The sequence below is a fragment of the Desmodus rotundus genome, chromosome 7 (genome assembly GCF_022682495.2).
Source record: "Desmodus rotundus isolate HL8 chromosome 7, HLdesRot8A.1, whole genome shotgun sequence".
Taxonomy (NCBI): domain Eukaryota; kingdom Metazoa; phylum Chordata; class Mammalia; order Chiroptera; family Phyllostomidae; genus Desmodus; species Desmodus rotundus.
The window spans coordinates 97,954,626-97,971,036 of record NC_071393.1 but is presented as its reverse complement, the minus strand read 5'-3'; the positions used below and the strand labels follow the sequence as shown (position 1 = coordinate 97,971,036).

General features: G+C 43.9%; 2 protein-coding genes across 10 annotated transcripts in view; both read right to left on the bottom strand.

The window, feature by feature from the left end:
- Positions 1 to 6,034, bottom strand: part of KIF23 (kinesin family member 23) — a 28,659-nt gene extending 22,625 nt beyond the window's left edge. For all 4 annotated transcript variants that reach the window (XM_045202100.2, XM_045202103.2, XM_045202101.2 and 1 more), the window contains exons 1-3: positions 5,851 to 6,034; positions 3,937 to 4,006; positions 2,790 to 2,918 (exon numbers count right to left, since the gene is read on the bottom strand). In XM_045202100.2, the coding sequence (XP_045058035.1) occupies positions 2,790 to 2,918; positions 3,937 to 4,006; positions 5,851 to 5,861 (210 nt within the window). In that variant the 5' untranslated portion in view covers positions 5,862 to 6,034. The remainder of the gene's footprint in view (positions 1 to 2,789; positions 2,919 to 3,936; positions 4,007 to 5,850) is intronic.
- A 5,692-nt stretch (positions 6,035 to 11,726) lies between these two features.
- The window catches only part of PAQR5 (progestin and adipoQ receptor family member 5), a 69,111-nt gene continuing 64,426 nt past the window's right edge, over positions 11,727 to 16,411 (bottom strand). For 5 of the 6 annotated variants that reach the window (XM_045201869.2, XM_045201867.3, XM_045201866.3 and 2 more), the window contains one exon: positions 11,727 to 14,979. In XM_045201869.2, coding sequence (XP_045057804.2) covers positions 14,738 to 14,979 — 242 coding nt within the window. In that variant the 3' untranslated portion in view covers positions 11,727 to 14,737. The remainder of the gene's footprint in view (positions 14,980 to 16,411) is intronic. The other variant, XR_008427374.2, reaches the window with a different exon arrangement.

Below are 16,411 nucleotides of genomic sequence, written 5' to 3'. Positions count from 1 at the left end.
TATGCTCATTTTATAACTCGTTAAAGATCACACACCTAGTTCTCCTAGGCTAACCCTCACCTTGTGGAAGTTTTTATTCCATTCCCGTGAAACAGCTATAGGATTCATAAAAACAACCATCAGAGTTGTTTTTGTTGGTTTTCTAATAAAGGTTATAATTTGGCCCAGGCTGAGGTGCAAACAGAGCTCCTTGTATACCCATGAGAAGAAAAAACATTTTTACAAACTTCCCATAATGGCATAACGTAGCGTGGGGTTTTCTTGCATGTGTACAATTGTTATGAAAACCCTGAAGTCCTGCTATTTTAAATGCAATAATTATTTTTCAGGAAGGAAGGAAAGAAGGAAAAGAAAGAAAAGAGGAGGAAGGGAGGAGGGAAGAATACATACAGGTCAGTGCTGACAGGTTAGTCGGATGACCTCCAAATCCTCATGGACAAAGCCGTTCTTTCTAGGTGAAGAAAAGTGAGGTCCAAAGGAGGAACTTGCCCAAAACCCATGGAGCTAATTAGTACCAAAGCTGTTTCCAGTCCAACAGTCTTTCCATTATTCAGTGTTACACTCCACCAAACCTCTCGTACTATTCACACATACTTGAAATCAACTCCAATGAGTAAAATTCAGTAAGTCAGTTTTCAACTACTTTACATCCTCAAAGGCCTACTCCTCCATGAAGCCTTCCAGGACCATTCATTCATGCTTAATCCATATTTATTGTTTGGCAAACAGGACGGAGAAGGTGCAACATCCCCTGAGGTTACTCTATGCCAGGGGAGAGAGACAACAAATAAGCAGATGTATCTATAGATTGTGGCATGTGGAATCAGGAAGCACACAGAGCGCAGGTCGGGTGAGGAGGGCGGGTGCTACTCCTGACAGGGTGGTCTGGACACACTCTCAGAAGAGGTAATATTTAAACTGAGACAGGATGAGGAGTTTCCACGATAAGAGGTAAGGGAAAACCAAGGCCAACAGAGCGGCGCTGGGGCAGACTTTTGGCTTATGAGGAATCGAGGACTGGAGGAATGCTAAGAGATGAGGTGGTCGGACTGACAGGAGGCAGATTACGCAGGATTACGCCTATTTAAAAACTTTTTTCCTTGGAAGGTTTTAAACAGAAATGGTGAGATATGATTTATCCTTTAAAAGGCTACTCCGGCTACTCTGTAGAAAACTGGATTAGGGAAGATTTGGAGCAGAAGCGGGCAGGCCAGAGAGGCTTCAGTGCAGTCTTGTCAGGGCCGCTCAGATAAGGTCAGCGAGCGGGTGCCGCTCTGAGTACCGTTAGTTTCCAGTCTAGCAGAAGATAACTGCAGAAACTGAGAAATGTTTAGAACTTTTGTAGCCATTTGGTACGGCTGCAAGCTCTCAACATGTGATCAATAGGTTTACCTCACTAAATACATAGACAGGTTCTCTGCTGTCTGACATGATTAGTTCCAAGTAGCAAAGCTGCATAAATGTATCAGTCACAATTCATTAAAAAAAAAAAGCTGTTCCTTCACCAGTTTGAGAAGCACTGATCTCCACGATTAATAACAGGGTGCATACAAGGATGGTGGCAGTGGAGATAGACGCTTGGCAAAGGACAAGTTCAAGATATACATTGGAGGAGAAGTGGTAGTGCCTACCGATGAATGGAATGTGAAGGGAACCAGAGTAAGGTAGGAACAAGGTTTCCAGCTTGAGCAAATAAGCAGATAGTGGCAGCGTTTATTAAGATAAGGGAGGAAGTGATTTAGAAAGGAAAAAATCAAGAGTTCTCTTGGACATGGAAAATTTGAGATGCCTGTGTGACATCCAAGCAGTAGGTGTTCAAGTTTAGAGCTAGAGAAAAGGTTTAAGCTAGAGGTAAAAACTTCAGAATTATTACCATATAGTCAACATTTAAAGCCATAGAAAAGTATAGATCGAGAAGAGAGCCCTGGGTATAGCCCAGCCTGGTGGATTGGGGGTGGAAAAGGAGGAGCCTGCAGAGAGTGGCCCAGACAGACTGAAGGTGGAAGGTTATAGGGGGACAGGACAGTGTCTCTAGAAGGAGGGTGCTCCTGATAAACAGATCGTAACGAGGACAAAGAGGTGTCCATTGCATTTAGCAGTAAGTGGCCACTGATGGGCTCTTGAGGAGCAATTTCACTGGAGTAATGCACACAAGAGAGTGAATGGCAGCTTGAAAGTAGCACCATAGCCTGAATCGATCCTTTCGTCCGCTTTCCCAGTCATCTCTCTTAGCAAACCAATCTTCCTGTCTCATCTGTTTGAGGGCTACGTGTTTACCCTCTGTGCCCCCCACTGAGCTGTAAACTCCGTAAAGGCAAGGACTGTGTCTCACTTATTTTTAAAAATCTTCCACTCTCCAGCTTAGCACATATTTGTTGAACTGAATTGAAGTCATTTTGTTCCACATTTTACTAAAAATAAAAACATTTCATAATAGGTATAGATATAAGTATACAATGCCTATTAAATGTTATTTGAATCTCCACACATGAAATTTTGTGTTTACATACACAAAACTTCCTACCATGACCATTTAATTTATCATTCCACATTAAACTATCCGTAACATGCCCCCTAAGAAGCAATAAATACCCCGTACAAGAAATGATCTTCTAACTTCCGTATATCAAAAATGTGTCTGTATATCCCAGGAATTGTATGGTGGTTACAGTGAAGTAGATAAGTCTTTCAAAAAAACGGGAACATGAATTTTGTTAAATTTAAAAAATAGAAAAGTTGTTCAGAAAAGAACATATCAAGTAAAAACAGCTTGGTTTTAGTAGGGATACCTCCTTATAGTCTCCATTTCGGTTGAGTCTATAGCCCTCAGGAGTATGAAGCTGGACGGTTGCATTATTGATCACTTCTATGCAACACTCTTGATCAGGAAAGCTCAGCGGGCGCACCCTACAGTATACCTGAAAATACAGGAAAGTGCTTAAAGAACAAAGGTTGACTTTTTACCTGACTTTCCATTTAAGCTTCTTATTCATTCATTCAATGAACATTTGGTGTCTTAATTTAAGAGATCAATATAAACTTAGAGCTGTGAAAACCAAAACCTGCTACCCAAGATTGTTGAATGCAAACAGATATTAGATATGAGCAAAGATTTTAAATGCATATAAAATTAAAATATTTTGATAACAAAAAGCATAAAATCCATAGCTTCTCTTCACTACTGGAGTGGCACAAATTTAATGAAGTCATACCATTAATTGAAAACTTTCTCTGAAAATCAATAACAAATCACACAATGAGAATTATTTGAAAATCTGTTGGAATTCTTTTGAACTGTGTGTCAGTTAAAACTTGCCAGCTTAATACACAATAAGTAAGTAGACGCGAGATCTGAAATGTGGTTTTCTTAATCAGTGACAGGGCTGAGGAAGAACTTCAGCTCTATGTGCCAAAGCCTCTGGTTCCCTCAACTCAGACCAAGAGACACACTCCGGTACCAGTGAAGGGGAGATTAGGAAAACTCATTAGAATGAATTAAACTGTTCTATCCCAAAGTCTTAAACCTGGCCCCATAAAGCATGGACTTGGGACTTTCCTCATGAAGTGCGCCATCCTAGCGTGTAACAGTCCTGAACACGGGAGACGATGCTCATCCAAGCAGAGAGTTTTCTCCCTTCTTAAAGGGTATGAAGAATTCTCTGGGATAGTTGAATATTTTTCATTACCTACCTTTTCAAATTCTAATTAGTTATAGAAAGTATATAGTCGACAGAAACTTCATTTTACTGGATTAACGCATCTTACACAGAAACGTTTCAAAGCTAGAACCAGCCTTAGGCAATTTAGTACGGTTCGTTTAACTAAATGTTCTTGGACATTTCCATCGTCACATCTCCATCGATTCCAAGTGTACGTGTGAGACATAAAAGGAATGAAGAAAGGACACACACACACAAGTTCACAGGGAGACCTTACCCCAACTGGGTCTTTAAGACTCGTTTGGGATCCTTTCTTCACTACAGGTTTCCTGGGTGTCTTAGTCCTCCTGGTCACAGATTTAAAAAAAAAAAACAACAAAGCATTTCAGTTAAACACTAACATTTAAAACCTCACCTATAATTCATACAGAGACAAACTTCCTATGGTTTAAAAATTATTCCTTGCCAGTTCCCAAACACTACACCCTAAATAACTAACATGAGTAAGACTAAACTGCGTTAGTGGAAGAGAGTTTATGGCACACATAATCCAAAAATAATTAAAATTTTGTTTAGTAGGAGACATTTTTGCTACTAAATGTACCCACTTCATACTTAAAATGGCTTGGATATTTCCTTGAGCAGCAACTTTATACCGGCACCTCAAGTCTGAACACCTACAGATGACCGACCATACTTCCCAGGAGAGACACACACACCGCACCAACAGCCACAGCCCAAGGGAGACTGACACGTGATTGGTGTCAATGAATTATGAAAACAGATGGAGGAATTCATTCTTTCATCAAGATTTATGTCCATACCTTCAAGGAACAGCTAGTCATTGAATTCTTAAAACCTATCATCCTTTGTCCCAAAACAAAATGTGGTCCCTGAACCGCAATTTCTTGCTCCTTTAAGTAGTGTAAAAGAGACAGCAGGCCCCAAATGGAGTCACCTGTGCTAAGCCTACATCACCGAAGCAAGACTTAATACCTAACCTAATTAGAGTGCTAGTCCCTCTCAGGAACTATCTCAGCCAGTCAGCAAGGGAGTTCCCGGTCAGCACTAAAGTGGTGACCCCCCTCATAGACGCCGTGGTCCATCAAAGGAAGGTGCCCATGCCCGAAACAATCTGCTTTGGCTTGGTCCTGCCCTTCTCCGCCTATAAAAGTCTCCCACTTCGTACAGCTCCCCAGATCTTTCTAGTTGCTAAATGGATGCTGCCCTGTAAGATTTTTAAAAACTTCCTCAGTTGAATTTTTATCAGTAAGAACAATAGAAAAGTTATTTTGATTTATTTCACCATTTTTCTAGCACGTCCCAATCCTTCATTTATCTATAGGCTGCACGAATATTTAACATTAGAAGTGAAATTATTGGCGTGGACTATAGATTAAAGTATTTTCTCAACATTTTCCCCATTGAAATGGAGGCAAAATATTGTTTTAAGTGCAAGATACTATGGTAGGTTTACTTAAACTTACACGTCTTTTAAAAAGATAAAAGATTTTGACTGGCTTAAGAAAGCAAGTTGCCTTTTGCAAACCAGTAGCTACTAATTTGATAATGATGATAATGATAAAGTCGACCCTCTTCCTTGCATAATTATTTCTTTCCCAGTAGCGGTCAAGGAATTCTGCGCCGCAAATGTCGTGGATTAAGAGAGGACTGTGGACGGGTACGTCCGCGGCTGAAGAACAGGCGAAAGTAACCCGCCTATGCCGCGGGGCAATCTCGGCCTCCAGGCCGCGGCGCTGGGGTAAGAAAAGCATGCAGAGCACAAGACTGCCAGGGCTCTCTCCAGGGCCTGAGACCACCTAACCAACCCCAACCCCAGAGCTCAACACTCGACCCCACGCGCGACAAGACCGCGCACTAACTCCGCAAAATGCAGCCTGAGAGCGCGGGCGGCCAGGGGGTAAGAGGAAACCTAGGAAAGGGTTGGCGGAAGCGGTCGGGAGCCCCGGGCCTGGCACCCCAGCTAACCAGAACCAGCGTGGCTGCACTAGTCTCCTCCCCGCCCCCAACTGGGGGCTGACCTCTCCGGGCGGCGGGAGGCCAAGGCCGCGCGGGGGGCTCCCACTTAGGGGGCCGCAGCCCCGGGTAGACTATACGGCCCGCGGCAGCCGGCGGCGTGAAGAGGTGCCCGCCCCAACATCGCGGCCCGGCTCCCCTGCCCTGTACTCACGCGGGCTTCATGGCAGCAAGGTCCGAGCTGCCCAGACGCGCACGCCGGACGCCAGGCTCTACCGGGAGGCCTGGCAAAGACGTCGGGTCGTAAGGAAGCGCCGCGGCAACCTAGACTCGGTGGCCTAGGGACTGCGCTCTAGGAACTCGGGCGGTGCCGCCGCGAGTTCAGGTGAACTTACCGCCCGGCGCATTTCAAACGGGCCAATCAGCGCCTGCCCACGAAAAAGGCGTGGCCTCCGGGAGAGGGACTGCTCTGCCGGAAGTGGCGTTCGTCTCCTAGGCGACCGACGCGGAAACGGCGCGGGCAGTCTGGGTGTCCATGCGGGACCGCTGGATCCGCGTCCTCAAATACAAAATACAATTCCCTCCATTTCTAATGAGGAAACCGAGCGTTTATTTTCCTACAGCACGAAAAATCCATTGGAAGAGCACGTCCAGGATTGATTCAGAAGTCAGCACTGTCGCTTCGGCCTTGGAGTGTCCTGTTCTTGTGCTATGTCCAGCGCAGTCTCAGACGCCCTCTCTAGCATTCATATCACCACACCTTGTCTTCCTTTCTCTCCTTCACCTTTCCTGGGTTCTCCAGCTCTTTCATTTCTATACATTGTTGTATCGAATTCTTTAAAATGTTTGATCGCAGGCATACAGAAATGAATGAAATTTGGTCTTTGTCCTTGAGGAGGAATGTCCAGAACCACTCTTTTTCTAGGATGAGCTGATTCTATCTCATTACGACCTCTGCCCCGAAGCCGATGACCGTCAAATATATATCCACATTTGTGTTCTCACGGAACTCTAGTCCCGACTCCTCAACTTCCTACAGGACCAGACACCAGCAGGAATAGACATAATGTGATATCCTTGGCCCATATTGTTTGACATAAAGATGGTTCCGATCTTTGCAATTACATAGTTACAGTGAATAAACTTGGAATTCATACTTTTACACAATTCAAGTAAATCTGGAGGATAACACAGTCCTAGAAGCATAATTGCTGAGTCACAGTATATGCATGCATAATGGTTTGCAAATACTGCCAAATTATCCTCTATAAAGGCTGTCCAAACATAGCCCCATCAGCCATGTGTGAGTGCCTGTTTCTACACAATTCTCAGACAACACAGTTGATGTAACAACAGGTGAAAAAATCACAATGTAGTTTAAATTTTCTTATATGATGAATGAGGTTGGGTATCTCTATATATTCAAGAGCCATTTGTGTTTCCTTCTCTATGAACTGTGTCCATCTCCTTTGCCTCCTTGTTCTACTGAGTTGTTCACTTTTCTTATTGAATTGTAAAAGCTCTTCATATATTGAAGAAATTGGTCCTCATTCAAAATATGAATTCGAACATTTTTAGTGTTTATACTTTGGTTTTTGTTTAGTTTATGTTGTTTTGTGACACTCTAGAAAAATAAGATAGCCAAGTTTATCAGTCTTTTTTTAATTTTAATTTTTGATTTTAGAGAGAGGGGAAGGGAGGGAAGGAGAGAGGGAGAGAAACATCGATGTGAGAGAGAAACACCAACCGGCTGCCTTCCATATGCATCCCAACCAGGAAACAAACCTACAACCCAGGCATGTGCCCTACCCGGGAATCAAACCAGTGACCTTCTGGTTTGAGGAACAACACCCAACCAGCTGAGCCATGTGACTGGGGCCATCAGTCTTTTCTTTAATGTCTTCTGTTTTGTGTCATACTAGGGAAAGTATTACCACTGAGATAATTTTTTAAAACATATATATTTTTAGTGCTTTTCCTGCTTTGTTTTTATGTGTAAGTCTTGAATCATTAGAATTTAATTGTTGTCAGGCAAGAGGTTGGGATCTGTATCATTTAGAAATTGGGCTTGGCCGCTGGTTTACCTCTTAGTTACTCTGCAGTGTGGCTTTGGCTTCAGTCTCTTCTCAGGAGGATCACCACCTCCTGGATGCTAAATCTAATGGACCCTTCCCCACCCGTATCTTACCTGACCTCTTAATAGCACTAAAAATTATTTCTCATTAATTTCTTCCTATGCCTTTGTTTTTCTCCTGGCTTTCTAGCCCCTCTTTTTTGACCTCATTTGTGCATTCTTTTTTCTCCTTTAAATGTTGTGACTTAGGGTTTTTACCTGGTTACTAGCTGGGCCCTCTCCCGGGGCACTCCCAACCATCACCGTGGCTTCATGTACAATCCGTATTTGCTCTTCTGAGTTCCAGACTCATATATTCAACTGCCAAGTGGAGACTCTCCACTTGGGTGTCCCACACCTCCCCCCACACCCACCCCATACCCAGCATACCCTAATCACTTCCCCTGAGCCTGCTTGCCATCACCATCTCTGTCCACTCACCCAAACCGGAGTCCGAGGTAGTGTTGTTGACTTTTGCCTCCCCTTCTATTCCAACATTCAATTCCAAATCTTGACAGTTCTACCTATAGCCTCCAAACCTCTCCACTTCTCTTCATCCCCTTGGCCACTACCATCTCTCATCTGGATGATTGCAGCATTATCCTAACAGGCTTCCCTACTGCTACCTTCCAATCTAGGATCCTCTTTGCGGCCAGTTCACCTATAAATCATAGGTCTAGTCATGTCACTTCTGTTCTTGTAACCCTGCAGTAACTCCCCATTGCTGGAGACCCTCAAGAGAGCCCCAAGGCTCTTACTATTCAAGTTCCTCATTTATCATTAACCCCGGGCACCACCACCCCCAGCTACGTTGACCTTCAGGGCCCCGCGCTCCCTGGGCTCACACACCACTCCCTCTTGCTGTCAAGCTCTCCTTCCTCCCTTCCCCTGACAAAGACTCCTTATCCTCAGTTCTCAGCAGATCTGGATGCTGGTCCCCTGAGCTAAATCCAGTCCCCTGCATTCCCCCAGTCACTGTGACTGCTGATTTGCTTTGGTGCTCACTTCCCAGTTTACAATCAGTTTATTACTGTCTCCTCTCCAGGTTATGCCTACAGTCCCACTAGATGGCACCGTTGCACCCCCAGCAAGGAATAAATGAGTCTATCCCTACAGAGGCCACCCCAGTGGAGGACCTCGTCAAACTGCATCACCCCCAGCTTTTTTCCAAGCTTGTTTTTTCTTCTTCCCTCACTTCTATCCATATTAATCTCTTTGGCTTATTAGTTTTCCTTAAAATGCCAACTCATTATATCATTTCTCTGGGTTTCCCACAGGCACCTCACACAGAACACATTCTAATCTTTCCCCCTAAAGGGCTTCCATTACCAGTAAAAGATTTCTATTTCCCCTTAGAATTAGAGATCCAGACCAGAGATGAGTAGGAGAGGGGATGCTGTTTTTTTGAAAGGTTTATTGAGGTATAACTTACAGTAAAATTCACCCTTTTTATTTGTACTGCCTACATATTTGACAAACATACACTATCCTGTAACCACCGCCCCAATCACACGTATAATATTCCCATCACACAAAACTTCCCTCGTAGCCAATTACAGCCCCTGCCCCAGGCCTTGGCAGCCACTTTCCTAACTTTCTTTGAGTTTTGTCTTTTCCAGAATGTTTCTTCTTGAACTCGGCAAAATGCTTTTGAGGTTTATCCGTGTTGCATGTACTGGTAGGGTGTTGCCTTTTTAATGCCGTGTAGTATTCCATTGTATAAATGCACAACAATTTATTCATTCACTAGTTTGATGGACATTCAGTTTGTTTCTGCTTTTTGGCGATTATGAATGGAACTGGTGTAATTATTTGTACAAAGGTCTTTATTGGAGACATGTTTCCACTTCTCTTGGGTGGGAGTACTGGTATTGTAAGTTTAAATTTATAAGAAACTGCCAAACTGGACTGGGAGGGTGTTATGCAAATCTTTGAAGAGTGATTGACACTACACAAATTTGAAACCATAAGGAATCCAAGCACCCAGCTAAGCAAGTACAGCTATAGGAACCGGATAAACACCAATGAGCAGAGCCTGTCGAAGCCCAGGAGGGGACGTGGTAGAACGGAGACAGGAGTACTGTGGGAGCTGGGACTCGCCCAGCACCCGAGGAGAGAGTTCTGTCCTGTGCCCTGCTGTTCACTCAGTGGCCTTGGAAACATCATCTCACATTCCCAGGACACTTATGAAATGACTGACTGGAAGTCAATGTTTTACATACTAAGAAAACAAATTAATAAAATCAACAAGGTTCGGGGGGAGAACTATACAGCTGATACAAGAAACAAATGATCTGAACCACGTTTCGAATGAATAACCCGCACAGAAAGGGAGGCTAAAACTAACCCAAGGAATGAAGACTGTTCACTACATGCCCTCAGGTTCAAGGCAGAACAATCTTGAAACATACACTGAGTTCTAATTAGTGGGCTTTTTCGGACATAGGTAATTTTAAAACAACATTGTGTACATTCTAGGATTGAGCAAGTAAGTAAATCCACTGTGGATTACAGCAGAAGAGTTTCTCCCTGTTAGAGAAGTTATTGTGAATAAATATGGAAAGGGGGAAGGGTAAAAAGTACCTGGGATTCTTTGTTCTATTTGCAACACTTTTCTAAGTCTGAAACCATGTAAAAAAAAAAAAACCCAAAGAAAAAAGAAAAGGAATGGTTGGACTATATCAGCGCTTCTTAATCTCCCTTAGATTAAAAATCACCTAGGGCTTTGGCAAAAATTTAAAACGCCAACCCCCCTCCCTAAACCCTTGGGTATTCTTTGTGTGTTCACTTGGGCCTGAGAATGTGCATTTTACATCAAATACATTTTTGAAAGGCTGGATTAAATTATTTTTGAGGTCCCTTGTTCTGTGCCTTGGAGGATGCGAAAGTTAAGCCAGTTTTAGAAATCTGTGGCTTCAGTGAAGAGAATGGGTGTGACACCTCTTTGTCTGAAGTGCATTTACTACAGGGTTCAAGCATTCATACAAGTATTAAAGGGGCATAGGCCCCTTGGCAATCTTCCAGGAATATTCTGGAGAAATTCTAGAATTCTTCAAACGTTAAGTCATCCAGACACCATTTGGAGTTATACATGCCAGGAATCAGCAGCCGGTTTTCCATCCTTCCAATAGGACACGTGCCAATTGGCCTTTGCAGTTCCTGCCACCTTGACCTAAAACACTCCCCCCACACTGGCACAGCTGGCATCTTTCTGCCCATCAAGCCTTTCCTTGAATGTCACCTTATCAGAGTGGCCACCCACTCTCACTTGCCCTACCCCATCCCTCCCTTTTCCTTCCCCAGACTTCTTTTCTTTTTCTTTAAAAAACAATTTATTATTTTTTAGAGAGAGGGAAGTGAGGGAGAGAAACATTGGTGTGCGAGAGAAGCATTGATTGGTTGCCCCCTGCATGCCCCCAACCTAGGACCTGTCCCACAACTCTTTTGGTTCACAGTCTGGTGCTCAGTCCACTGAGCCACACTAGCCAGGGCAGATTTCTTTTCTTTTTTAAAAAGTTTTTTAAAGGTTTTATTTATTTATTTTTAGAGAGAGATGAAGGGAAGAAAAAGAAGGAGAGAAACATCAGTGTGCGGTTGCCTCTCAGGTGCCCCCTACTGGGGACCTGGTCCACAACCCAGGTATGTGCCCTGACTGGGAACTGAACCGGTGACCCTTTGGTTCGCAGGCTGGTGCTCAATCCACTGAGCCACACCAGCCAGAATAGACGTATTTTCTTTAAGCACTTACCATGATCTGAATTTATCTTGTCTGACTGATCAGCTCTGTGAGGGAGGGACAGTATGGGTTTTGTTCACGTCTGTGTCCCCAGTTCCTAGGACAATGTTTGCTCAATATGCACCAGGCACTGAATAAATGTTCATCGAACCCTTTAGCAATGCATATGTGTTCAGGTGAACGAACAAGTTTGCAGTGTGGTAGATGAAAAATTACCAAACCAAGTGGGAAACAGGACAACTGTTTTATAATAAATAAACTTTATTTTCCCAGTTTAAGGAAACCAGACACTGAAAGAACATCTCCGAGTTTGGGAATGGGGTCTTTGCCTTTTCATCCACTATGGACCATTGACTGGAAAACCCAAGGCCAGCATTCGTGTAAGAAGGGTTTCATATAAGAAGGATATCATGGCCAAAACAAATTTGGGACACAGTAGATCCAAAAGAAGTGATTTTCCAATGTATCTGACAATACCATTCTATTCCACCCCGCTTCCTCAGAACTTCTCCTATGAGCAGGGTTCCACAACAAAGGTGCTTTGATAAACATCATGACAGATCAAATATTTAACTCACTTTTACTCAAAAGTTTCTACACTCCCACTTCCAGTTCTAATCAACAATGACAAACATTTCTTTGACAAAGAAGATGTCTCTCTAAAAATTGAGCAATAGAAAACGGAACTCTACAATGTGTAAAGGGAGGTACAGTTGACTAAATGGCCTCATTCAAACCCATTCAAGTTTTATCACAGCTGTAATGTCTGGTAAGTTTCAGAGTTATGTTTCTCCAGCAGGGAGAGGGGGAAGAAGGACATCCCGTCAGGAGCGTACCTGCCCGCCCCCATGTCATCCCTTTTGAGACAGGGTCAGGGTGAGCAGATGACACCAATGGGAGGATGGCACGTGTCTGAAGTGTATGGAGACATCAAGGTTTGTTTGAGAACTGCATTAAAAAGCATCTTCCCAGGGAGGTCTTCACTGGCCCACTGCAGCCTTCTCGACTTTCTGGGATGACTTAGGCAAAACTATACCCACGGCAGACTTAATACTTAATGATAATTCATATATTTGAACTCATTCTTGCTACATCTTAGAAGCTTCTAAATCAGTGTAATGCAAAGTGTTATAAAATTTTAATGTGTAACACTGTCCAAAAATATACAATGGAAGTAAGTTTACCAAACTTATAAAAACATTATGAAACATTGGATCTTATTTTGGTGACTTAACATTTCTCTTTCATCATTAGGCTTGAAAAGTAACAACCAAAGATTAAATAATCTAAAAGCCCTTCAGATTAATCACCTGTTATCTTCCAACTATGTCTAAGATGAGTGAAGAATATGATTTTACTGTTATAAACAAGAGAATTTGAAAGCCTCCATGTCTCTGGCATTACTAAAATAGGGTATTTAAATGCTGTTGTTTTTTTCACTATAAACTTGAAGTTATAGCAAGATGAAATGGAAGCCCACTTACCCCGCTGGAGTAAAATTTTACTAATGATTTCAGATTGTTGCTAAAACACCAAATTTTGTCGGCTACAATAGTTTGCAATTAATGTATTGATACCAAAAATTTACCATATAATTTTATCAGTTCACTTTCCTTAGAGGGAGTAAACAGATAATAAAACTAATGAAATCATATTTCCTGACCACTCTCATCCAGGATCAATTGTCGCTTGTCCTCAGAGGATTGGATGATGAGCTATTTACAAGGCCATTCAACCTGGGCCAATTAACCACGAAGGCAGTATTCTAAGACATGGGGGTGTTCCTGAGTCAGCAAAGAGGATCCTGTATTGCAGACAGCCCCTTAAGTCATTCACAAGTGCAGATCAGGGGAGGTTGGGCCTTTGTTCACAATTGCATCAACATTTCCGTATGCTCTGAAAAATACCCTGAAATACTGAACTTCAATTAGTAATGCAACAGATGAGGAAATGCTCAGTTTTAGTACTATGCAGAGTAGAAAGCGGGGACACATTCTTAGGTAGAGTTGTTAAAAATTACATCAAGGAAAACAAAGCCTCGTGCCTTCTGGAATTCCTGACACCAGCGTTTCTTCAAGTTGGGCCTGTGGCCCTTCGGCATTAGAATCACGTGAGCTTGCTCCAGTGCAGACCCCCTCTCAGGAACGTACATTTTACACCTGCAAAGCAGAGTCTCCTGGTTTCCCTGGGAGCCTGCATTTGTCACAAGCTCAGCAAGTGTTACAGATTCTCAGGAAAGCTTGGAAAATCACCACACTTGACCAATCCTTTGGCAAGGTCTTCAGCATCCTCGGCACGTGAACACTAAAATTTGCAGCATATTTGAAGTGATGATGCAACATCAGATGCATGGCATCCTTAAATACAGGCTGTCATTGTTTTAAAAGGTGACCAATGAGCAGGACCAACGGGGGTTAACTCGGCCAACTGCCGGGGGTAACACGTTTTACCTGCACTGCATAATACTTCGCAGCATCAAATGGGCAGCAAGAAACCAGAGCAAAACAGAACATATGACGTGATACCAGCCATAGGCTGCGGACTTCTAAGAAAATCCAAACCTATAGTCCAAAATGCAAATCCACGGACACGGAAATTTGCACTTTGAAGCAGAATAGACCTGAGGAAAAAGAGGGCCCTCTTTCTATTCACGCCCATCACTAGGTGGGAGAAGAAAGAAGACGCCCCTCCTCAAACCAGGTCTCTCCCTTCATTCCGGAGTGCCTTTCCAGTCCCCAGGGCTCCCACAGACCCACGTTCCCTTTCTAAGGTCCTCTCCCTGACCTTTCTGGCTTACTCTCCTCCACTGTGGAAGCCCTTGGGAGAGGCTTTGCTACATGAAACTCATCAAATGAAGCAAGTTCCACTTTTAAAAAGTAATACTACAAGGCTTGTAGAGCTTAACCTAACTGTTTAACAGTAAAGCTGCAAAGGCAGTATGCTCAACCCAACGGCTTAAATAGGATTGCAAAACTCATTTTAAATAAAGTTAAAACTTAATGAAATATTAATGATTTGCTGGAACAATGACTCGCACACGTCCACGTTCCCCTTCTAAAGCCACACACACAGAATCAGTGCACACTTAGAGAAACCCCCCAGTTACATACCTTACTGATATGAACGCGCGCGAACAGGCCAAGACTCCAATCTCTACGAATATTTCAGGCCAGTGTAACCACCACCCAGTTTATGGTGGTTAGGGTGCTGTAGCTGGTGTTGGCATCTGGCACAAAGAGCTTAGGGTCTGAATCATGCTTCTTTTTCATGTGGCTCTGGCTCAGGCGCCCGATACAGAACAGCTGAGAAGTAAATTATGTTGCTGAGGCTGAAGATGAGGCACAGAAGTATGGCTCCGGCTATCTGAGGGAGAGACAGGGCCCCGGAGCTGGCCAGGAGCCATTCCTTCCTCAGAGTCTTGTCCAGAAGTATGGCTTCCATCTGCATGTGCGTAGCCAGGATCACACACACATGGAACAGCTGGTGACTGTGACCTACGGGAAGTACACAAAAGGCCACCAAGATCAGCAATAAAAAAAGGAATGACTATTGATACATGCTGTGGCATGCACGCTAAAGCCATCATGCTGAGTGAAAGAAGCCAGACACAAGAGACACAGACGGTACAATTCCATTCCTGTCACTGGTCCAGAAGGGGCAAATCTGCAGAGAACAAGTGCGGACTGATGGCTGCGCCGGGTGGGGGTCAGAGTGGGGATGAACTTGAGGGGTCTACCTGCGACGATAGAAATGTCCCAAACCTCATTTTTGCTGATGGTTGTACAACTTGGTAAATATACTAAAAGTATCATTAAACTGTATACTTGAAATTGGGGAATTATGTGATATGTAAAATATGCTTCAGTAAATTTATTTTTAAAAATGTAATGTAAGAAAAATAAAAAGGCCATCAGAGAAAACTGAATTCACCAGTCCTGTTTTTCACATGAAAACGTTAGGCATCATGTTCTTCCAAAGGCCAGCCTGTAAGGGCCAGTGCTAATGAGCTCAGATTCTGACCGCAGCGCCAAAGGGGAAGCCACCAAAGTCTGCGTTGGCCACTTAGGAGGTGGTGTGCTTCCTACCGCTGGTTCATCCCAGATGTGAGCTGCAGGAACTCTTCCTCCCATGACCGCCTGTGCATTCACGGGCTTGCGGGGGTGGGGTTGGAGATTGTAGAGGGTGCTGGGAGTGGGCAGGGACATGCGAATCCACTGGTTGGTGGAGAAGGAGTCCAGGGCTGGGGATGACTTTGGGAGACAACCTTCAGGAACCAGGAGGAAGATGAGGTGTCATGGGTTGAACTATGTCTCCCTCTTCCAGATTCATAGGTTGAAGCCCTAACCCCCAGTACCTCAGAATGTGACCATATTTGGAAATGGGGTCTTTTAGAAATAATTAAGTTAAAATGAAGTCACTAGGGTGGGGCCCCCTATACCTGGTGTCCTTACATAAGAAGAGGAGACTAGGAGGTGGACATGCACATACAGAGAGGGGAGACCAGGTGATGACAGGTGAAGACGGCCATCTGCAGGCCAAGGACAAAGGACTCAGAAGGAGCCAACCTGCTGGCACCAGGATCTCAGACTCCTAACCTCGAGGATGGTGAGGAAATAAACCTCTGTTGTGTAAGCCGCCCTGTCGGTGGTGCTTTGTTATGGCAGCCCCAGCAGACCAACAACACAAGAGTTAAATAAGGATTTTCCTTCAGTAAAAAATAAAGGGTTCTGCATTGTACCCCAGGACTTAGCCCAGGAAGGGGCCAGCCTGGGCACCTGCACAGCTGGGCAGAAGCAGAGTTGGAAATGAGAGTGTACCTGGGTGGTCGATGAGTTCCTTATGGCAGGGAGCATCCCCTACAGAGAAGGTGTGCTTAAAGGGGCCACCCCTGCCCCACTCACACTACACTGATGGGCTGTGTACAGT